The sequence below is a fragment of the Antechinus flavipes genome, chromosome 4 (assembly GCF_016432865.1).
Source record: "Antechinus flavipes isolate AdamAnt ecotype Samford, QLD, Australia chromosome 4, AdamAnt_v2, whole genome shotgun sequence".
NCBI lineage: Eukaryota > Metazoa > Chordata > Mammalia > Dasyuromorphia > Dasyuridae > Antechinus > Antechinus flavipes.
Genome location: NC_067401.1, coordinates 416737145 through 416762458, shown reverse-complemented (window position 1 = coordinate 416762458; position 25314 = coordinate 416737145). Strand labels below are relative to the sequence as shown.

Sequence of the window (25314 nt, the reverse complement as noted above, 5' to 3'; positions counted from 1 at the left end):
CTTTCTCCTCTCCCCCATTTCTGTATCTCCCCACTTCGCTTCTCCTCTTTCCGTGATTCCACTGGCTGTCTTTTGTCTCCAGAATCAAATCTAAAATGCTCCGTTTGGTATTTAGTCTTCTTTAATCTTACAGTTTTCTCATTCTTTATCAGTGCTTTGTTCTCTTTGTCATTCATGAAAAAGACTTTGTCTTTCTGCTCTCAACTACCTGAATCTGCTAGAATCCTTTCTATTAGAGGCCATTCCTGGTCTCCTATAATCTCCACATACTTGGGAAATTAACTTTCATTTGCTCTACATGAATTTTATATATACATACTTGTTTGTATGCTTATTTCTGCATTAAAATCTAAGCCCCTTAAGGGCAGGGAATCATGTTTTTCCTTTTTTGTGTGTGTATATCTCTTGACACAGCACAATGCTGGTACATAATAAGGGTTTAATAAATGCAGTTAGCCAACTGACTTTCTGAGCCATTCATCTTATTGTTGTGATAGATTTGCATGAATAAAATTACAGTGATATTGTGAGAGACAAACTAGGGTTAAATTTCCACAGAACAGTTAAAATTCAGTTCCTCAGAAACCCATGAGCAGACAGAAATACTGAAAAGCTGAGTTCCCACAGAATGTTGTAAATCTCAAGACAATATCAAATAATAAGTATCCTGATCAATGAGCTTTCAGAAGAAGAAGCTCACTTCAAACTTTTAATAAATATGTCTAGGCTAGAAATTAGTTTAAATTGACCCAGGTTCAAGGACAGGGTAAAAAGGCCTTGCTTTTAATTTCAAACACATAAACTGACACTTCCCAAATAAAATTAGAACTTCATTAACAGAACATGGGATGTATGTTAAGGGAGGAGGAGGAACATGTTTAGAAATAGCATGTAAGAAAATAACCCTAAGGGGATGATGAATCCGTTCTTTAAGGGGAGAGAACTGCAAAGAACTGACAGCCTGAAGCTTATCTTGTTCCTAGGGCTCCTTTCCATCAGAGGGATGGAGCTTGTTTCTGGCCAGAAACATCCAATTCCTCTGGACTTTCTCAAAAAAATTTCTTTGTTACCTGACTTTCGGAGTCAGCTTGTTTTTAACAGTATCACTTCTGATGTTGATTTCCTGTTTTCAATCAATAATTGCTGGTTTCAATAGTTCAAGTTTGAATTATGTTGTTTGTACACTGTATTTCTATTATTCTTACTACTTTTTTTTTCTGATTCTGATTTTTATTCTAATAAATCAGTGATTTGACTGTAACACAGGTATTTCACAGATAAAAATCCTTGTTTTTTGGTCAATTTTTAAAAAAATATTATTTCATCTTCATTGTATCTAGTACCCTACCATTTCTTTTCTTAAAGAAAAGATTTTCATGATATGAAAATGAGGTTTCTGTGTAATCCATAAGAATATGAGTACTTTGATTGCTTTTTTCTTATAATATATTTTCTCATATTTCTCAATATTCTTTTATTTTCCTGGAACTTTACATTGAAATTACCAAGTATCAGAATATATGTTGATTTAATTTGGAAGGTCATATCGAGTTTGTCAAAGGATTTTTCTAAATCTTCATCCTAAGTGTTATCATCCTAATCAGTATTGATAAAATAAGCTGCAGTTATTTTCATAGTGCTCTTTTTCTAAATCATTACTGAAGTAAAAACTGACCAAATATCCAATGAAATAATTTTTCTTAATGCCTTTGCCTGCATGCTAAAACTTAACTCTATCGAGTTTCTTTGCTTCTCTAAGGATTACCTGTCACCCATCCTTTCATTTAGCTGCAACTTCCTTCTTTCTTCTGGTTTCTTTTATAGAAAGAATACCAAGATTGATATGATTCAGCTCCTCCTGCAGTATGTCCACACAGAATCACAGAATTTTAGAGTTGGAAGGGACCTCAGCGTCCATCTAGTCCACAGGTTGGTCATTGGACAGGTAGTTCACATTTAGAATAACAGCAGAGTTTTTAGTTTAAAAGTTGTGTGATTTCTTAGTATTCTCTGTTCCCTTTCCATCTACTCTGCCACCATCACTGTAGAAGAAGAAAAGGTCTCACGTACTGAGCACCATTTTGTATTTTTGTTTCATGGATTGTTGTAGCACAAAAATTCCTCACCAAGTGCCCAGACTATTGCTAATATTCCTCTCCCTGTATATCTGAACTGATTCTTAGAAAACACCTTCAGTCCATTGTGAAGACTATACTTGAAATCTATCCAGAATTTTACAACCTGCCAGAGCTTAACCTTGGTTTTTAGTAGAATTTGAGAACCAAGAATTGTCTCCACTTTACAATGAGGTACCAGAGTAAGACTATGGAAAGGAGTGTATTGTTTATTGAGCTTAGATTAAATCATTAAGTAATGTAAAATAAGTAAATCATTAGTTTGGAGGAGCAATAGATGTGTTCCATCAAAATTGCTTTCATGTAGAATTTCTGCAAAATGTTTATTTCTGACTTTGGAGCCATATGGAATTACCGTAAGGTTAATTAATTTAAATAAATTATTAATAATAATATTAATGTATATCAACATGAAGTCACAGTTGGATTATGCCTAAATATAATTCTTTTCATATGATTTTTGACCTTGTCTTTTTTAAAAAGTATTTTTAATGGTTTGGTTTTGTTTCAGTATCCATTATCCTCTATACATGAGTATTCTACAATTTTGTTAAACATCTAGTTCTGAACCACCCAGTTCCTTTGTTCTCCATAGATAGATACTCATTTTGTGGTAGGCTTGTAGAGGCTGAATCTGTGTCACTTAAGATTTTCTTTTTAGACTCCAGTGGTTCTGAATTTGAATTTTTGCATGAAGTTTATTTGCAATTTTCATATCTATTAGATTGACTTGGCTTGAACAAACTACAGAACTTTTATTTTGAAATCCTCATCTAAAACACACAATTAAAATTGGGATTGAATATACCTTTTTAAAAAAAACCAGAATATAAGAAATGTTCACATGTTTTTTAAGCATGTTTTCAACATATCTTTATGGAAGTTTCTTTTTGTTACCATATTTTGGCTTTCATATTTGAGAATTTTTCATTCATATCTAGTGTCCTGTCATTAATTTTCTGTATAACTTTGGATATTCCTTTCATTCAGTTTCTGCATTTATGTAGAAGGATGAGATAGGAATAGATAAAGAGATTACTCAGAAATGTATAAGTTTTAACATTGTCATGGTTGAGAAATTAGACTTGTTGTCAACCTAACACTCTGCAGTTACCTGTTGAGTATTTCTATTTCATCATAATAGAAGTTGAGAAGTTGTAGGTCAGTCACATGACATTGAAATTGAATCCAGGTCTTCTGATACCAGCTCATTACAAATGAAGCCTAATTAAATGTTCTAGTTTCTTGTTTGCTGTTGACATCCACTTGTGTTTCAACAAGGCAAATTGAAAATGTTCAGTTTCTTGTTTGTGGTTATTCTTTTGTTACCAATTCATTCAATTTCAATAGAATTTATGTGCTTAGGTGGGGGAAAAAAATCACTTCGACTTTATTTATTTATTTATTTTTGGTGGCTGAGGCAATTGGGGTTAAATGACTTGCCCAGGATCACACAGCGAGGAAGTGTTAAGTGTCTGAGACTGGATTTGAACTCAGGTCCTCCTGACTTCAAGGCTGGTGCTCTATTCACTACCACCCAGCTGCCCTCACTTTGAATATTTAAAGACATAGGATCTAATTCTGGCTCTCTCCTTATCTTTGTGAGCATTTCTTTTCACTGCTATTCTTTATCTGTAACCTATAACTATTAAGTACTTAATATGTATTCTGTTAGGTGCTAGGGATACAAAGTCAAAAGAGAATAGTCCCTGTCTTCAAGAAGCATACATTCTTTGAGAAGAAATAATATATGCATCTAAATAAGCACAAAATATAAAATATATTTGTAAAAGAAGTCAACTCAAAAATCTTATAATTTTGTAGAAACTCAAATACAGTCCCAATGAGGTAACAATTATAAAGAGGGAAAAAAAGTATAAATGTAGTACTTTTTTGATGCAGGAATCTGAACTCTTTTTTTATAAATTTGACATCATCCTCAATTTTTTTTCTGCCATTAAACTTGATCTTCTTTGAATCAAAGAACTGTAATTTTGCAGATCAGAAATGCTGAGCTTCTCAGCTCATCTTTAATCATCCTTAAGAGAGGATTGGGATTCTGTTTGACTTTTCCCCTAAGAGTCCAGTGCATCCGTCTCTGACTTATGTGACACCAGCAACCCTGGCCAATTCTTCAATGACTTTTTCTCCATATCATCTTATATGGCACTTTGGTTTATAATTTTTTTTTGAATTTACTATATGATATTGCATACTTATAGCTCTTTTGAACTTTTTATTCTAGTATATGGGCAAACTCCTAGAGAGTAATCTATTCCGTAGCTAAATTGTGTATTTCTGTTCCTGGCAATGCAGTAAGCAAAATAACCAGTGTTCATACAATTTTAATGATATCTCAGATTTCTGATTAAATTAAAATCTTGGCCATGGTTAGTGGTTAGTATTTTTAATGAAACTTGTTTCCTATTGGGTTTTAAATTTGTATTTCTATTTTTTGGTCTCTGGCACGTTCTTATTGAAAATTTAGTTTGCATCCCATCCTGAACAATACTTTAACACTATCTATTACAAGGAAAGTACAAGATTTCCTCCTATTCTAAAGCTGTTCATTTGTTGTTCAGTTATTTGAGTCTGTTTGTAATCAATCCCATTTAGAGTTTTCTTGTTAGAAATACTAGAGTGGTTTGCTATTTCCTTCTCCAGCTCATTTGATAAGTGAGGAATTGAGGCAAACAGGGTTAAGTGACTTGCCTAGAGTCATACAGCTGCTAAATATCTGAGAACAGATTTGAAATCATTGAAATGAGTTTTGCTGTGCTACCTGGCTGCCCAAGCTGTCATTTAGCTTCTCACCTTCTTACCTCATTTCTTTTGCTTTTTGCTATCCTTTTCTTCTCGGTATTTATTTATCACCTGAAATAGCTAAGGAAATAAATTTAGCCTATGTAAGGTACAGTAATTTCTAGTATAGCTTACTTCAGTTTGATAATTAAAATTGCAGTGTTTGGCACATTCTAATCCTACATTAAGCTCCAGGACAGATAAAGTTATTTTTTCATAGCCAACAAACCTATTGGTAGTAAATCCTGCTCATTAATAACAATAATTTTAATGAGACTATTTCCAACAGCATGAATGTTTAACATTTCTTTTGGATGCTATGTCTTACCAATGTTTAGTCCACACCAGTTAATTGTTTCTAAAGAATTTATTCATTAGAAACATTGTAGCCTAGTTTACTATAGGACTTTATTGAATTGTTCATAGTGAGCTCAGTTTTAGTATCCTTCAATTTTTTTTGCATTAGTCTTTTGTTTTACCAATATGTTTTATATGCTAAATATGCAGGGAAAAAATTATAGAAAGAAATAATAATTACTCAGTAACATTTCCTTCAAGACAGACCCTACGTTACCTGTCCATCAGAAAATCCATAACTGAAATGGTATTCCTCCTAACCTTCACCTCTGGGAATCTCTTTTTTTCTTTCAAGGGCTAACTCAGATGCTGTCTCCTTTAAAATGCCCATCATGATTCACGCACATATAGACTCACATGTGCACATCCCATTTCAAAGTATGCAATAAGTGATACACACACACCACACCACAATCATATTTTAGCTCCCAGGAGGAGCCTTTTGGTGGACAGTTGTCATATATATAAATGAGCTGGGGTGTGTGATTAAAATTTTTTTTTGATGATTACTTAAATACTTAACTTTTAAAAATGTAAGTGTGTGTGTACACATACTTTACACATTTTTTTTTTTAACACATTTACAACAACAAATAGTGTAGAAAGCACTGGGCTCGTTTTGGAGAGAAAAGAGCTCAATTAAGACAGTTACCTATCTTAATAATAGAATACAAATATGATAATTCCTTAGCACATTATAACTTAAATATAAGTACTTCAAATACTTGTATTCAAGATTACACTCAGTATATTGAGTATTTCAAAAATAATTCAATTAAAAGTGGTCCTCATTTGACTGTGCTATGAGATGGGGATTAAAAAAAAAAACAATAAGGAATGCAGCTCCACCCTCAGAGTATATAATGAGCCTGTATAATAAGTATCTATAAAATATAGACATGGATAGTTGGAGAAGGTTCTAGTGGTTAGGGGGAAGCAGAAATCAGGAAAGGCTTTGTGGAGATCGTGGTGCTTGAGGCGAGTTTTGAAATGTGATTTTATGAAGTGGAAGAGGGGAAAACGTGTGTACTGGGCACAGGAAATAAAAAGACAGAAACTGGGGGTGGGAGTATTTATAATATATAAAAAATCATAATATGTCCAGCCTGGTTGAACTTCGGAATATTAGAAGACAAATAACTTTAAAACCCAAAAAACTCCCAAGAATTTGTATTTGATCCTAATAACAATAGGAAGCTAAATATTTATTGAGTAAGAGAATGACAAATTCACAAGTGCACTTTTGGAACAACTTGGACAGGACAGTTTGGTTGAGAAAGAGAAGAGACTTGAGAAAAGGAAACAACTTTTTGACCCAGGAAGAGAACTAGGGTTTATTTGGAGTTTTGTTTGTGTGTGCCTGCCATTCACCTGTCATGTTTCAGACAATTTATAAATATTTGTTAGTTATTGTGTATGAGTTGATGGCCAATAGTGCTCAGTACAAAAAGAGGATAAGGACTGCAAATGTTAGTGGCTCAAGATGTCATCCTTGACCTTACAGCTTTTTAGGACTGAAAAAAACCAACTTTACTTATAGGGTAGAGGGAAGAAGAGATATCCTCTTGAGGAAAACACTTTTTTATGTGATTATTTGATTTAACAAAGTTCCTTAAAGGCTAGTTGACTGAGTAACACAGATTCCTGACCACTAGCAATTTCATTCAACAACTGTGATTATGAAGTTTTTTGTTTTATTTTACAAATAAAGTACTGGAATTCCAAAAAGTCCTGAAATATATTTTGTAAATAGAACATGGAAATAAGATTTTGTTAGGTTTCAGAGTCACTATTTGGCAAAGTGCAAATATTTAAAGCAATTTCAGTGATTTAGTTTCAAACCAGATATGGCTCTTTTTACTTGTCTACACAATGTAACAAGATTTAAATAATCAATAAAGTTTAGTGCTTTTGGAATTATACAAAACAAAAATGAATAAATAACTTCAGAGATACAAGATATGGCTATTCAAAAAAAAGGAACATTTTCCCGCTGGTTGGTTTTTGTCCTTCATGCTTGAAGAAAGGACCAAAATGACATCATATGTTAAGAGTCAAATTACAGTGTGTCCAACTGGGACTGATCAGACCAACATGAGCTTGCTCAGACACAAATAATCTATGTGAACATTTGGGGTGGCTTCTCTGATTTTGTACATCTCATGTTTTTGCGGGGGGAGGGGTGGGAGGGTTAATTCAATTCTGCTTTGCTCATAAGAGCCTATTCCAGTGTCTCCCATGTCAGGGAAGACTAGTACCTCTGGTATGAAGGCTGCTGAGCTTTTTAATGGGCCGCTTTCCACCTTTGGTGTGCACCTGATCCATCTAGCTATCACCTGTGACTCCAAGAAGCTGTAGCATGCACAGCAGCCTTACCCTGGTAAACTGTTTCTGCAGCCTGGCTAAACATTCCCCCATTATTCAAATAGGGGAAGCAATTTAAGAAACTTTAACTAAATGCAGAGACATTGAAGCCAAGATTTATTTCTCTGTCAAACTTTACTCAAATATTTGAATACAAGATGATTGTTCAGGTTCAACGAGGGGAGACTGATGGAAGATTTCATAGTTTTCACAGAAATGGGAATAAATAATAGGATTTAGATTTCAGGCTGAAAAGGAACGTAAGAATTTGTTTTAAAGATTAGGAAACTGCCTTTATTTTTCATGTAAGATGGTTTTTATAGTTTTTGTTTTTGTTTTTAATATCCAACTAAATAAAGTAAGATATGGCTCAAGAAGCAAACAAGATTACATCGAACTGCCAGGTTGGGATTTATCTCTGCTACTTAAATATCTTTGGGATCATAAGCAAAACATTTATCTCTCTGGACCTCAGTTTCTTCAGCTGTAAAATGAAGGATTTTAACTAATATATCTCCCTTCTTTGATGATTCTATAAAATGAATAATTAAAAGATTAGCTCACATTTTATATAGTGCTCCTAAGGTTTACAATTTTTCTGAAAACCCTACACATAGAGTAGAGTTCCTAATCTTACTGATATTTGAGGGACAAATAGGTTAATTGGTAAGCAGAAGTAGACTTTTAAGGTCAAATCACTTGACTTGTATTGTATATAGGACTCTTTTGCCTATTCCTTTGAATTTAGATAAAGGTATAAGCTTAATCCTGAATAAGCAAGTCTCAAAAAAACATCTTCAATTAACTATCCATCTGAATGGTTAAAAATGCTTGAGAAATTATTTTATAGAAAGTTATTTATTGTTTCTTCAACTTATAGAATACTAATAAAGGAATTAACAACACACTATTAGAATATTATCTCTCGTCTGAATATACTCATTTCATTTTTAGGTTTTTAAATTGTGTCTGTTTTGTGTGTAGCCTATTGCAAAATAATTCTAAATAACGTACTACATCAGATCACATTTATTTAAAAGTTCAGATTCTTAAATGAAGACATTTCATAGTTCTTATGCTTAAATTTTAAATCTTAACTAAAATTTCACATTTACTTCACTTGATAGATAACTTTTCCTTTTAAATGTAGAATTTATATTTTGTGAAAGTTTCCTTCTTTTAAGAATGTAAAATCATCAAATTAATTACATAACATATATTAAAATCTTCTTCACAGAAAGTAAATAAACAAAAAAAAACCCCACAACTTGAAACTTGGCCTAACCTACGTAATATTTGTAAAAGGAAGAGTTTAGTATTTTTTGAAAATATTAAAAAGGAACTTCTCAGTTACTCTTTTGATTGAAAAACTTTTCTTTTTAAAAAATGATTACATGAATAGTAGGAAGCAAAATATAGTTTTGCTAATAAGATTAGAGCACTATTTGAAATATTAAACATCCTCATTATTGATCAACTATGGAATCTTTGTATTTTAAAAATTAACATTCTACCTGGATTGTATGATTCCTCAATAATATACTATCTGATTCACTGTTGTTAGTATCTAATTACAGTGGTATTAAATTATATTCATAATAATTAAGTTAAAAAGAAACTTCCTTGGCTTAAAAATATGAAAATTAAACAAGACCAAATGGCTATTCAGTATATAATGATAAAGGACAGTAGTGTTATTTATCTTTTTAATATAGAAAGATTGGTCCTAAGCTTTCTATTATGTAACTTATCTTGGTCATTTTGATAAACCTACACACACTCAGAAGGATTCATGAATAAATACAGTCTTAAAGTTTAGTATCATAGCTCTAAAACTAAGAGAGATCTCAAAAATCTGTCCAATTAATTATATTAGCTGTTTACATTTTCTTTACAACATAATAAATATCCAGGGAATTCTTATCCTGGGGTCCTTGAATTTATTTTTATTTTGATTATTACATTGCTGTATAATTAGTTTCCTTTGTTATCATATATATTTTTACTTTCTAAAACAATTGGAAAAGGATCCATAACACAAAAAGATTAAAAAGCGCTATAGTTTAAAAGATAATATTAATATGTGTTCATTATAATGGATAGTTATTGTATTGTCAGAAATCTGTACCAAATTTTCAGAAGAGGAAGATTCACCATATACTTTCCTTTTCTTTCATATTTGTCTACACTTGGTAGTTGTTGTGTTTCAACAATTTAGAGCAATAGACCATAATGTTATTAGAATGAGGTATTTGGAAACATAGTTTCCTTTTTTTAAAAAACTAAGTTATTTTTTAAATTTTAATTAAATTTTTTTATGACTAAATGATTAGTCATAAGGCATTCAAACTCTTCTACCAGTGCTTCCTGAAAGTGGTCCAATCATTTATCTTTAGCAAATTATTGTAAAGATCTAATGAAATGAGGTACATCTAACTTTAAAGCACTATTAATAATTTCACTTGAATTAAGGAGACATTCAAATCAAGTTATTATTGAAGTAACAGGAATGGATAAAATATATCTCAGAGAGAAAAAGAAAGAGTTTAGAAAGAAGAGCAAAGGACCTGCTGCCATTCACTGAACCCTGTTCATTCCAGAGTGCTTGATTTGATCGATCAATAAGCCTATGTGCTAGTCATGGTGCAAAAATAATTAAAAATAATCCCTATTCTCAGGAGTTTTTATGCCAATAAAAAGGTTTATAGTAACCTTTAAGAAGATTAACCTTGAAAAGGGGGTAGAACACCCTAAAAACCAATCGAGCTGGTTTAGACACAAGCTTAGAGGTGAACTGGGAAGTTAAGAAGACTTATAGTTGGACACTCTAATCTTAGTAAATGACAATAAAAACCAATTATTTATATTAATATTTTACAATCTCAAAGCATCTTGGCATGAATCAACATTCTATGAAGTTGTTAAGGGTATTATTTCAATTTTATAAAAGATGGTATTTAGGCCTAAAAAATTATTTATTTTCTCTGAGCTCACTCCAGTTGTCAGTCAGATCTTATAGTACCTACCTAGTCCAGTATTATGTCTATACTGTTCTTATTGACTCTTCAGTAAAGTTGGATTCAAATACAGTCTTAGGCTAAGGACAGAAGATATGGGGGAAATGGAGGCTTAAAAAAAATAAAGACAGTTAAAAATAACATTTTGTGGAATAATGTGTTAGGGAATCATTAAAAGACAATTTGAAAACCTAGAATGAATTGAGTATTCAAAAGAGAGATAATATTCTAATATAGCATACTAATAAAGGAATTAATAGCACAATTTTAAGTTAAAGAAACAATAACTTTTTGCAAAAAAAACTTCAAGCATTTTTAACCATTCAGATAGTGTCAATAGAAGATTTTTTCAGATTTGCTTATTCAGTATTAAGCCTTACAGCTTTCTTTAAATTCAATGGGATAGTCAAAAGGGTCCAAAATATACCAAGTCAAGTGATTTTGACTCAAAGTCTGATTCTGCTTATCAATTAACCTTTTTGTCCTTCAATTAATAGTAAGATGAGAATGAACTACTTACTGTGCAGAATTTTCAGGAAAATGTGAGCTAATCTTTTAAATTTTTTTTAATTAATTAAGTAGGAGGGAGGGAAGGGGGGGGGTGACTCTGGAAGAGGGAAGAGGGAGAGGGACCTATGCATGTTACATACCAAGTTGAATTTGCTATTGCTAGTCAAAATAAACAAGTAGTCATTTGTTGTTCTTTGTCTTTGTTTTTGGATCAGCCCTGACATTTTACTGGTGCCAAGTATGCCTAGTAAGTGTCTTCTAGTAGCACTGTCTCTGCAACCTTGAGTCTTAGGGAGTAGCGGGGAGGAGGGAACGGTGCACGAAAGGAGGTAGGAGGGAGAATGCCCTGCAAAGTTCTGTAATCTGAACTCAGATTTTCCTGGCTCTGATGACAGCTTTCTACATCATACTCACTGCAAAATATGTTGCAGTAATAAAAACATGGAATCATAATGAGGATTAAGATATTTTTCTAAAGCCTTTGTGATATACATCCTTGTACTGTAAACCATAAAGCCCTTACCCTGTATATGGCTAATGGTGATTGGGAAACTCACCTTCATTGATGAATGTTACTGGAGGTATCTTGAAAGGACTTTTGGTGGGAGAAGTTGCAGGATCAGGTGGTGGCCTTAGATCTCTAGGATAACTTGGGTCTCTCTGTATCTCATTACCTCCCAACAAACCAGGAGTGTACTGTTGGCTGTTTGGAATATGCTGTGGCACCACCTGAACAAGAGGAGGAGATACGTGGGTGTCCTGTCTGGAAAATATCCGCAGACACTGCTCCTCCAACAAAGCGATCATCACCGATTGGTTATTTACAAGATCAGTCAGAGAAGCATATTTCACCTCTAGCTCCCTGTATCTTGTTGCCATCTTCAACATTTCTGTTGTGATATTGAGGATTTTGTTTTCCAGTTGGGAAAGCTCAAGTGAATTATCCCTCTTACGAATAATCTCGTGCAAGAGTTGCATATAAAGTTGAGTGACTCGGGAGTTCATGTTACGGCTTTCTTTTCTCAGGAGCTTTACCTCATTCACAATATTGCCATCTACGTCTACCACCAATTGCAAGATATCTATCTCCCGTTTCTGCTTGGAGAGTACATCCTTCAGGTTCTCTATGTCCATCCTTGTGATCATGTCTTTTATGTTGCCTGCATCTTGCCCTTTGGTGTTGACACAAATTGGCCCTGTTATTTTTTGTTCAGGTACCAGGAATGTATAACCACATTTCTTTCCTTCCTCTCTACCATCTGCCGCACGAGGGTACCTCCGTTGGGTTATTTTTTTGGTTCTGGTCTGTCCTCCTCTGCATTGTCCAATGGGCATTAATACGAAGAATAGCACACCTAGAGTCCAGATAAAAGCCTTCATTTTGAAATGAGGTTGTGTAGTGATGTCTTTTGAAAAACTAATCAACGAGGGGGGGGAAAAAGTAAAAATAATTAATATGAATCCATTTTTGAGGTTTGTAATATTAAAAAAGTATGCTAAGGAAAAATGATGATTTATTGAAAAGTATAACTACAACTCTTATCTTCTTAGCCAAAATTACCTTGTCATTTGACCTCCTTGATCTCCTAAAATAATAATAAGTTGTAATTTTCTTTTTTTTTTACAAAATAGATGTTGAGTAACTCTACCAGTTTACCATCTTTGAAAAAGCTATTCTGACAAATTTGTCAACTTAACACTATTAAATGATGCCCTTTCCCCCCAAGATATGGTATAATTAAAGCATTCTCAAAATGGAAACCTTCCTAACACTAAACTGTCAACCAAATAAGTCAGTCTTTTATGGCTTTGTCATTTAGTCAACTTTTATATTAATATTTGCCTGATACCTTACTGTTATTGTTCACCTGATGCTTTAGCCTAGTACTTGTGGTCTTTCTTTGAAAACCATACAAACTGTTTTTATTAAGGAAACTGACAGCTAAATTAAAGAGGTTTATGACAATATTTCCACACTCTAAGATAATATGAATTTTTAAGTATGTCTTTCCTAATGAAAGGAAGGAGAAATACAATTTAACTTGATTTTTTTTCTCTCTACTTTTACAGTAAGACATATCATATTCCCAGAACTATCAAGATAATGATGAAATATTAGTAAACTACTGAGAAATTCTGCTATTCTGTTCAGCAGAATTTATGGGGGTTTTTTTCCTGTTCCTTTGGCAATTGAGAGATCCATTATTTGATTGGTAGAGGAACTTTGTGAGCCTGACACATCACAAACCCACTATACCATAATAGGTTCTATTTGTAAATTGCTGTGACAACATTTTCATGCCTTCTGGTGATGGGTTATTTTCTTATCTTCTAGCATGGGTTATTCTCATGTAGTGTTGAAAACTTGAAAGCATGTTGATGTTTTCACAAATTTCTATAACATGTAGAAACCTGAAAACAAGATGGTGCACAGTTACAACTGGCTTTTTCTTTAGCAATATTACAGTATCCACTAAAACCCTTCTTGTATGTTGCAATGTGACCTGCAAATGAATGGATTCTAAAAGACCATCTCAGAAGCATCTAACTAAATCAGGGGTGGGAAATGTCTTGGCCCTACAAGGCCTGCAAAATCATTTACTAAGGCAATCTCAGGTGATGAAGAACTGAAACCTAGATACAGCAACCTCTCACTACTTGAGTTTTATAAGTTGATAATTTTTATGGCGTGCAAATGATGTTATAAATATCCAAATGGCCCTTAGCAAAAAAAAAAAAAAAAAAAAGTTCCCACCCTTGCTCTAGAATATCTGACTATTCTGGAAAGATTGACAATACAAACCCAGCTATAGACCATATCAAGAAAAGAAAACATGATCTTAGACAATCTAAAAATCTGGGACTTAACATCAGATTGATTGATGGTGGCTTAAAAAAAAAAATTTGGAGCCAGGGTCATAAGAAAGTGTTTTCGTGATCAGTAATGTTGTTCTACTCTAGAATCAAGGAACCCTAGAAATGTATTATTTGAAATTGTCCCATTTTCTTTTAGACTGCACTGTACTAAATTTTTTCATCTATTAACCTGAATAGATATAATTGTATGATTTCTTTTGCTTTTGTTCCATTTGGCTAATGTTCATTTCTATTTTCAATTTGTATATACATATGTACACACATGCACACACATATGCATGTACACAAATAGGCATTTATGTGTGTATATTGTGGGGAGGGGGGAAAAGGATCTGTTTGTTTTATTTTTTTTTACCAGAAATTTTACTTGTCATTGCTTGTTGGTGACTACTTCCAAGTGTACCTAGATATCAGTGCTTCTGTCATTGTATAACATATTCACTTGTATACCTTCCATAACAAAAACCTGCCACTGTGCTTTCTTTATCTTTATCTTCAAGGAACCACTACAGTAGAGAAACCTATCCTTGCACATTATAGTCTTTTCTATTGTGGAAAATTAACAATGAATGTTTTTATTGTTTGGGCCTGGCTTATCCTACACTCAGAAGATATTGAATCTCTCAGGGCTGGTGATTATATGATAAAATTCTGAAGCACTGTCTCAAAGTTTTCTTCCTAGTTAATGTTTCTTCTTTGTTTTTTCACTGTCAAGAAGGAATATTGTTGGGCCATTTGTGTAAAGCTTTGTTTCCACCGCCAAGTGTTCACTCTTCTTGAGTCACAATTCTGTATTTTGAAGTAATAAGTTGTTTAGAGGGGAACTCAAAGCAAAATACTTTCTCAAGGGTCCCTATTCCATCTATAAGGATAATATAACTAAACAGGCAAAGGTGTTAAAATTTTTCTCACATTTAAATATTTTTTTAACAACACTGCAAGACAGAAAGCAATTCACAAAAAAAAAAATTCATTTGTACACAGAACACCTTAAAACGGGCATAAGAGCATAGATTTAGAGTCGGAAAGTTCATCAGTGGCATCTTGTCTCACTCTTTCCTTTTAAAAATGAGGAAACACTAGAGGCAAGAAAATAAATATTATCCTAGCTTAGTTTCCGTGATCCAGACATACTTTTTTGTTTCTTCAGAGATAATTATAGCAGTTAACATAATGATTGAGAGAGTACTATAGATAAAGTTGGACTAAGTTTTTGGACTAAGTTTTCTTGAAGGTAATACTGAAAAAAAAACAAAAAATCTATTTCATAAAAAATTTTTGCTAATTAACTAGAGCAAAATGAAAAGGCCTTGACTTTTCTTTTGGAATTTTAAACTCAGTTATTTCCTGGTATTAGCAGAGCATTTGTTAAAGCTTTGTTGACTTCTTTGTCTCTACTAAAGTGTCTTCTCCCTGATTAGAAATCTGAAATGCACATAAATGTGAATTTTTTCAAGGCAAATTAAGAAGACATAAAATATTTTGTTTTCTGTCATGAATAGTTGACTCATGTTTACAAAGTGCTTTAAAGTTTTAACAAGTCTTTTCACAAACATTTTCTCATTTGGTCCTGTGAAGTGAGTAGTTACAACTCTTTTCCCCATTTTGCAGTGAGGAATGTAAAGCCCATTGAGCTTATAAAGTTGGTCACACAGTGAGGAAATAAAAAGAGCTAGGCCTGAAGTCTTGTGGCTCCTTGAACAGTTTTTTTCCACCCTAGCACTAGCTCTCTAGTTAGGGAGTTCTGGTATAAATGTTATCTATCACATTATTTGTTTTGTATTTGTTTTTAAGATAAGCAATTCTCAGGGTAGCTAGGTGGAACAGTGTGTAAAGCACCAGCCCTGAAGTCAGGAGGACCTGAATTCAAATTTTATCTCAGACACTTAACACTTCTAGCTGTGTGACCCTGGGCAAGTCACTTAGCCCCAGTTAACTCAGCATAAACAAACAGACAAACAAACAAATAAATAGATAAAAGAAAAGTAACCCTTTGTGAAAATTATTGTGGCAGATCTATAAGAAATTTTAAGAGACGCTTCCTGTTTACATTATATTACATTGGAGTTACATTTGTAACTCCATGGAGTTCAATATGAACTCTTGGTCATGGACTACCAGTAAGATCTCAGTGCAGCAAACCAAAATGTAAATAATCAGCAACTCAGTTGACTATATGGAAGAAAAGTTGTAATATATTTAATTTGTTTAAATGTTATAATCTGCTAATTTCATTGAACATGAAAACTTCCTTTTGGTACTTAAACTGAATCTAATTTATCTATTAAAGAAACTATCTTTAAACTTCTATGGAGCTTCAAAACCAATAACATTTTACAAGCATTCCTTACTTAGATGTCTTCTAATCTGTCATCTAATAGACTACTACAATCTTTTCCGTCTAAAACTTTAATTTTGCCTCTATGGTATGTCTTTTAATAGAATTTTCAGAAATGTCAGCTTATTTATATTTAAAACAAAACCAAATGACATCCCAAATATGTTTATATTACTATACAGTAAAGCACAATGAAAAGTACAATGATGTGAAAAATTACTTGAAAATCAAGGAGAGATTTGGAGGCCTTCTTTTCAAAGAGAGAAATTTTTTAAATTCCTTTGCAGATTTAAGTTAAAGTATAGTCTCTTTTACCTGCCCAAGCCTAAATTTAGATTATTTTTTCCTTTAAAAAGCAATGACCTCACTGACACCTAAAGCAGAACAAGGAACCACATTTTTAATGTTAGTGGACTAGTTACATCATTTACTTTTGACAGGAAAAAAAAATAGATCTCTTAAATAGTAAATTTAGGTCTTGATAGGTAAAAACCTGGTTTAAAAATACATATACTGTTAAATTTTCTAAAAACATTCCCTCATTTAATATTTTTCCACATATGTTCAGTATTAAAAGTCAAGGACCCATAAATCTGTGTTACCTCATAAAATTTTTTTGTATATGTTAAAATTTTCCTAAGTCCCAGGAGAATGTTATAAATTAGTTACAATATACTTATGTTTAAATCCACATCTGTACATGTTTGTTTTGTTTTTTTAAAAAAAACTTCTTCCATGCACTGAGCTAATTTTATTGCCAATATTTGTCTGCTGATTTACTACACTGTTGGCTGGTGCAGAGAGGAAATGCAAGTCAGAACTGACTTCTTTTCAGATGATAAACTTGAGAGCATTCTGAATGACTGGGTTTTTTTATTGGTAACCAAGTACAAGGGTATGGGACCATATTGCCTTTGGAGAGGTGTGAGATAAAAATAGGTTCTGACTTTTAAAATCTGTTAAGACATAAAGGTACTCTGTCAAATGAGGTTAACTGTGCTTCATTACTCATTAGAGATGCCTAAGCAAGGGATAAGCGCACTTAATAGTCAGGGGCAGATTTTACAATCAACTTCAACATTTATTAAGTGCCTGGAAGACCCTATGCTTAGATACTTGGCTTACAGAGACAAATATTCTCTCTGACCTCAAAGAAGGCATGCAGTATTATTGATGGGGAAAAGAGGGAAAATGGGGACACATACTTATAATGTAAATTAGAATATATGTACATAGAAGTGTTGCACAATGCTCTTCAGAGAGTGAGATTACTTCCAGGTGGGGAAGATCAGGGAAGGCTTCATGGAAGGCTTCATGGAGGAGATGTAAGCTTGGTTGAGTGTCAACAGATGGAAAAGATTTGGATTTCTACAACATTCCAGCTGATAGGGATCGCATCAGTTTGAGCAAAGAGATAGAGATAAGAAAATGCAAGACTTATTCTGAAAGTAATAAATCCTGTTTAACTGCACTGTAGTATACATAAAGTGAAATAAAATGGAAAAGATGAATTGGAACCAGATTATTGGAATCTAAGTATTATTAAGCTAAGGAATTTGGCCTTTCTTCATTAAGCAGTACGGAAGCATTGAAGGTTTTTGAATAGGAGAGTTGTGGTCCGAAATGTTTTAAGATTATTCAGCTGATCTTTTGTGGATTGATTTGAGATGGGAAATTGGAGGCAAAACCAATTAGGAAGCTTGTGTAATAATCCTACAGGAATAGGGCCTTGAACTAGGGGAGTGGTAGTGAAAACAAAAAGGCTGGAAATTTATGTAGATGGAATTTAAGGGTTATGGTAATTGTTCGGATGCAGATAAGCAGCAAAGAAATCAGATGATGTTGGAGTTTTATGTCTGGATGTGATGGATGTGTGTCTATTAACACAGATACAAGAGTTAGTATGAATGACAGATTTGGGAAAGAGAAATATAGTTCATTTAAAATGCAAACACAGCTAAAAATAATGCTATAGAGATGAATTAATCTTAATCATATCCTCATTTTAATAACAAAATAAAGCTCACAATGTTTCAAATCCAGTCATTGAGAAGTTCAGTAAATGCCTTCTGTAGTCTATAGTTAAAGCATTAATAAGTTCCTTACAGTTCAGTCAATCAGTATATTTTGGAATTATATGAAAGCTTAAGTTTTAAAATTTTAGTTATTTGGATGATTTATTAGTCCACTTTTGAAAGTTTGGGAGCTCAAAAAATAAAACATACCTGAATTTATGACTTCTGCATGATGACTCATTATAGATTGATAACAAGTGGATGCACAAGTTTGGATCCCACCATTTTTTAAAATGCTTAAACAGAAGTGGAAAATGTAACACTTAAATGTACCGAAGGAAACCTAAAAGTGTAATGAAGAAGCTTTGTTGTGTGTGGCAGTGGGAAAGTCCTTGAGCCCAACTGTTCTCTCCCAATGTAGCTGGGGTCTTTTCTTTGGGGCATTTGTTCTGTTCTGTTTTATCAATAGACAGGAGGCTAGGAAACAGAATTTCAATCATTTATTCTCTCTCTTTTTTTTAAATGACTAAAACTTCGAAGTTTTTATTGTATGGGATAATAGCTGTCTGCCTTCAGAGTATTTTCTTCGCATCATATTTTACTTGACCTTCCTTGAAGCTACCTTTCATATGTAGCAAGGGCTTTAGTTTTATATTTCCTAATACCTTTATGCTCTTTAATGGCATTTCCAGCAGTAAGTTTCAGCTTGTTACTCATCTGCAACTTTTCTGAAAACAGTTGTTACATTTGAAATTTGCAAGGCCATTTAAACTACATTGGCATTTGTCCTACTTTTGATTTCCTAAAGAAATTGTTTTCTCCCTTTTGCTTTATCTAGAAAAGTTTGTCATTAAATTATAGTATAGTTTTGAGGTTTACCATCTATGAAACATTTCATCAGTTTTATCTTTTGCTCAGTAGTTTAGTTTTCTTTGCTTATTAATTTGTCACCTTGCTGTTTTTTAAATACTTTGGTGAAGCACTATTTACTACACATATATATAGAAAAACCTTTAGCACACTAGCTTCTTGAATAAAAGATTATAAAAGTAGCTTTGCTTTTTTGAGTCCATATCAGTTCATTTTTAATTTGGCTACAAACTTTAATTTTAAACAAATGTATTTACTCAGAAGCCAGTTAAAATTATTTTCAGACTTACTGTTAACACAATAATGCCCTATTCCTGAATTACAAATCTTCCCATCTTTCATAGTTTTCAGTCCCAATGGGTTAAAAAAAAAAGCAAGTTTAATTTTCTCAACAGTGAAACAATATGAATTGTTTGAACAGCACATAATATTTCAAACTCTTTCCTCTGATCTTTAAATAATATTAAATAGATTATGGGCTGGTTCTATTCCTATTTTTTTGTTGCTTACTATTAATTTTGAAATTCAATGAAAATGAAAAATAATCATACTGCAAAAATATGTACTCTCATTAAACCAAACATGTAAATCATTTCTTAATGAAAATAGGGGGTAAAAAGTACCTTATAGTTTGCTGAGTAGAGTGAATCCAGAGACAAATTTGCTGCCTTTATATCTTGCTTTAAATCATGAATTGTCCATGTAGGCATTTGTTCATCAGTGAATCAAGTAGAAACTGCAGTTTTTTATTTGAACTGTTAGATCCAAGATTCATTAAGGAGCTTCTCCCCCTAGCTTTACGTAGACCAATTGAATTAGAAAACCAACCTATATAATTTTAGATAGCACAGCACAAATTTCCATGTGTGAAATGTCTTTTTTTCCAGCAGAGAAAATATTGTGGCGTTCCTGTGTCTGCTTCATGCAGAAATGCAGTAGTAACCAGCTGCAGCTGACCCGGATTGTGTATATAAGTACCCTTGACTAGAGTTTCTTCTGTTTCTTTCTCTTTTGCTCTCCCAGCTTTGGAAGTTCAGCCCACACATATTACATCATCAAGAAGTTTCTGTGGAGTAGAAAAAAAATCTCCTCCTTAGGATTTCCTCCCAGTGGCCTTAAAAATAAAGAGTATAAGGGGAGGGAGCAGGGGAGAGAGACAGTAGGAGACTGAAAAAACTATGAACAAGGGGAGATTGTGTGCAGGTTGAAGGAAGGGCACCATCTGGAAACAGACAGGAATAGTTCAGTGGGCAATTACAAAAAAAACATTCTAGTCCTCTAGCTAAAGATATCTTTTAAAGTTGAGCCCTGCAACAAATGTTAAAATTCTTGATTCCTTTAGAAGAAAGATCCTTTCAGACTGATAAGCTTGCCTTTTTTGTTAGCCAAGAATGAAGGCTAGACATTGACAGGCAGCTCAGAAACAATCACTGGTTTATGATATTTGCTTAATAAGTTGATAGTCTAACACTTACTAAACTTATTAAGAACGCTAATGTTTTTGTAACAATGTATCTATGTAGTATTGCTTAAGGTTAGATTGTTAAGTATCTTAATCTACATATAAATGAAATACTTTGGAAATTAATACTCTTTTGAATATGAACTTCTTTGCTTGACTGGAAAACTAATCTGTATTCTTATCCCTATGAACTTTCTGCTTGAGTTTATCTTTATTCACCTTATTAAGAGGCATTAGGGTCTCCATTTCTTTGTTGGAAGAATTAGAACTTAAAAAATGAAAATGGAACAATCACAGAAAGGCAGCTCAGGGCTTGAGTAACCTGAAAAACAATAACAGTAATGGTTCCTGGCTGTGGGGACCAGATAAACATACCTCCCTCCTTACACCAAAGAGGCCTGGAGATTATCAAACAGGGTCACTGAATTCATGGTTTTGTTTTGTTACTTGAATTTTTCTTGGTTATAAGATTGAGGGAAGAAGAGCTCCAGAAATGACTGATTTTTTTTTTTTTAATGGCATTTAGAGTTAGACATCAATATATTAGATGCCTTTTAAAAATTTTATTCTTCAATTATTCATTTAAAAGCTGCAATCCTGTCTCCCACACTTCTTGGATCCTTATACTTTTTTCATGCTGTTTTTCCTACTTCTTATTCTTATTAGCTTTATGACTATGGACAAAACACAACTACTTAGGGATTAATTTTCATCACATAGAAAATGGGAATAATGATGTTATTTAAGTCAAGATTTTAATAACAATTATGATAAAAGCTGGCATCTTATATAGCTTTTTAAGCTTTACAGAGCACTTCTCATGTATGGTCTCATTTAGTCTTCAGAACAACTCTATGAAAGAAGTACTGTTAATTGTATCCCCATTTTACAGGTGAGGAAACTTAAGCTGAGAGGCTTAAATGACTTAACCCTTGTTTTAGAGCTACGTATCTGAGGCAGTATTTGAACTTTTCTCTGGCTATATCCAGCACAGACTAAATGTCATATTGCTATTTAAATATTTCTTTATACCTATCCAAATAAGACTTGCAATCTGTTTGTTAATCAGGCTCAACTAAAAGACTTATCTTGTACCTCATTAAACATGCATCCTTTTCCCACACATTTAATTCATACTTATTCTTCTGAACTCAGTTAAGCCAAAGGGAGTGTCTCATAACTTTTAGTTTCCCTTTATATAAACACCTACGTAATATAGCTTGTTCTATTCATTTTGGCCCTTTATCAGCAATTCTAATTCATTATCATTTGTTAAATGCCAGGTACTAAATAAAGTACATTTTCCTGCCCTCTGAAAACTCATGATCAGTGGTTCTATGGTCTAGAGAATCCTGGGGATCTCTGAAACCTTTTTAGAGAGTCTACAAATTCAAAGATAGTTTTTATTTCCAATATGGTAAATGTCTGTAAATATAACCCAGATAACCAAAAATGCTTTGGAGAGATCCTCAGTAATTTTTAATAGGATAAAGATACTGAAAACAAAAGTTTGAGAACCACTGATCTAATAGATAAATATACTTCCTCCCCCCCTCCCCTTCACAATACTAAATGTGTAGCAAATTAAGTAATAATGTAATAGTTACTAGTATTATAAGGCAATCAGATTAAAAAAAATTAGTCTAAGGACTACCTTATCTGTTGTAAAAATGAGTGATGTAGATTCCAGAATAAAAAGAAAGATGACTCAAAGCTTGGTTAAGTAAAAATTTACAGAAATGAGACTTCAACTAGATTTAGCTGTATAGGATTTAGATCAGAATAGAGAAGCTGGGAAGTTGTTTATACCCAGCTAAAGCTCAGGTATAAAAAAGCAAGAAGGCTTATTGTTCCACCTGGCCCCACTAAACAGGATTAAATTGTTTTTTGTTTTTTGTTTTTTGCTGAGGCAATTGGAGTTAAGTGACTTGCCCAGGGTCATACAGCTAGGACGTATTACTAATTGTCTGAGATGAAATTTGAATTCAGGTCCTCCTGACTTCAGGACTGGTGCTCTCTCTATTGCACCACCTAGCTGCTTCAACCAGAACTAAATTATAAAGAGGCAATTTTAACTTAGGCTTGACATAAGGAATAAACTTGATGTCAAAAAATGGAATGTACTTCAATGGTTGATTTTTTTTTTTTTTTCCAGCTGTGAATAGGATTTAATCCTTTTCAACTGTGAAACTGTGGATTACATCAGTATGATTGGATTGGTATGGGAAATAGGAGTAGTTAAGTCTAGGAAGGCAAACTTTCTCACCAACTTTGACAGAGACTATCTTATGTTTCTTACAGTGATCAGAATAAGTAGTTAATAATGACAAATTAACTCAGGAATACTGTATGCTAATTATGCTTTTAGTTTTGTTTGGTTTTGGTTATAGGTAGAGAGTAGACAAAGACTGGCTGATATATTCAGAGTAACTGTTTCAAAAACTGGATTGTTCATCTTTAAACAACATAAATATCTACATGAACTTAGACTCAAAAGCAAATTATTGAGTTAGATTTTTAAATTAAACATTATCATTTTAAGAGTCCATGCTAAATATGAACTTCGTTTTTTATTTTCTTTCTTCCAACTGTATGACGTTTATCCTTTAAGGTCTTGCTATAGATTATTATATATATAGTATACATTGCTAATAAATGGCCAAATAAGACTTTTGAAGTGGTTCCCATTCAGTGGACCCTAACTGTTAACACTACCTTCAGAAAATATATATCCATTCAGTATCTCTAATTTCTAACCCTTCCAGAATTTCATCATGTAAATAGCATATTCTATCTATGATATACCAGGTCTGAAAGAGTTTAATGATGCTATGTATAGAGATCTGAAGAACAAAACCACCTAATGGATTTAATTTTTTAAAAATCTATTGTGATCGTAAGTTAAGAAACCACTCATTGTAATCTTATTTTGTTTCAGGCATTTATCTATCAGATCTGACATATATTGATTCTGCATATCCATCAACTGGCAGCATTCTAGAAAATGAGCAGAGATCAAATTTAATGAATAACATCCTTCGAATAATCTCTGATTTACAGCAGTCTTGTGAATATGGTAGGTTTTTGGTTAGTTTCTGCATTATTGAAAATGATGAAATTAAAGAAACATCCAGTGGTAATAGCAGGACATTTGCAAATGGGGTGCCTTTAAGATTCTTTGATTGATGAAACTTTTCTGGTTTTCTGGTAACTTTTTTTTTCAGTGATTTATTTAAAGACATATATGGCATGCCTATTAAATTTTCAAATGAATTTTAACAATTTATCTAAAACTGACTTAAAAATAATACAAACCTAGGCTACATTAGGAGAAATTTTAGTATTAAAAATGAGGAGGTATAGCAATTCTGCTTTTCTCTACTTGAATCAGACGTTTATCTGGATTTTTTTTTTCAGATCTGAGTACCACATCCTAGAAAAGGCATTAGTAAGCCATAGATAGACTTGAACCAGAATTATGAATGATCTAGAGTCTATGTCATATGAGCATCACTTGAATCAACTGGCAGTGTTTAGCCTGAGAAGAATACTCACAGCCTGCCTTCGTTCTTGTCCTCAGCCATCCTACACCCACCAAAAATGAGAATTTGATATCATGTCAAAAGAGGATTAGACAACTATTTGGTACCAGAAAGTAGTACTAGGAGCGGTGAATGAACATTGCAGATGACAAATTGATAAGGAAAAACCAATGAAGATATATTTGTTGCTTATTTGTTATTTGACTATATCTAATTGGTATCTTGTAATTCTTTCATTCTATGCATTTAAAAACAAACTACCATGACACACCAAATCCATGACATGCAAAAAAGTTAAGAACATTGGTGTTTGCAAAACTGTTTCAGCTCTTAGCTTTATATCGCTTAAATTTTTCTAGTGTTTATGGCATAGCTTACCTATCACCTGTGTTGTACTGCTCAAAAGGCATTTGTGGCCTTTAAAATAAAACACACTTTCTATTCAGGAAGGAGTAAGGGACCTGCTTATTTAAGGAGCTTGACCTAAAAATGTGATATTAGGATAACTGACATTGACTCATTTTGTTGAGTTAGTCCCAATTCTACCTATATCCCCCAATAAGCATTAGATTATCCTCAAACCAAAGATTAGATTTTTATTTTTATAACTTCACGTGCTGCTTTCCTCCCCTTACCCAATTGATTAGAATAAGGTAGCAAGGGAATTCTAAAGGGTATAAATAAATGTGTTGAGATTTTTAGACTCCAGTGAAAAAATATTGTTAAACTATGAGCCAAAAGTTTTATGAGATTATTCTGTGACATAGGAAAAAAACATTACCACTAGACCTACTTCTTTGTATTTTTATTTCATGACTTATTTTTAATAATTGGACTAATTTTTCATAGTTATCAGTTTTAATATTTTAGAAGATTTATGGTTATTTCAGGCTTTTATTATAGGCAGTTGCCAAAATATTTTTGAGAAGGTACTTATACTTTGTTAGTGAGAATATATTATGTGTTTCTACCTATACCAAACCATATCACATTGTACTTATTCAGTTGAAACAGAGATGCTTTTA

At 32.9% G+C, this 25314-nt stretch overlaps 2 protein-coding genes across 5 annotated transcripts in view; one reads left to right on the top strand and one right to left on the bottom strand.

Moving 5' to 3' along the window:
- Positions 1-20267, bottom strand: part of ANGPTL1 (angiopoietin like 1) — a 29284-nt gene extending 9017 nt beyond the window's left edge. The window contains exons 1-2 of the mRNA XM_051998870.1: positions 19909-20267; positions 11743-12602 (exon numbers count right to left, since the gene is read on the bottom strand). Of these exons, the coding sequence (XP_051854830.1) occupies positions 11743-12565 (823 nt within the window). The 5' untranslated portion in view covers positions 12566-12602; positions 19909-20267. The remainder of the gene's footprint in view (positions 1-11742; positions 12603-19908) is intronic.
- Positions 1-25314, top strand: part of RALGPS2 (Ral GEF with PH domain and SH3 binding motif 2) — a 237860-nt gene that overhangs the window by 169716 nt on the left and 42830 nt on the right. For all 4 annotated transcript variants that reach the window (XM_051998867.1, XM_051998866.1, XM_051998865.1 and 1 more), the window contains one exon: positions 23686-23823. In XM_051998867.1, coding sequence (XP_051854827.1) covers positions 23686-23823 — 138 coding nt within the window. The remainder of the gene's footprint in view (positions 1-23685; positions 23824-25314) is intronic.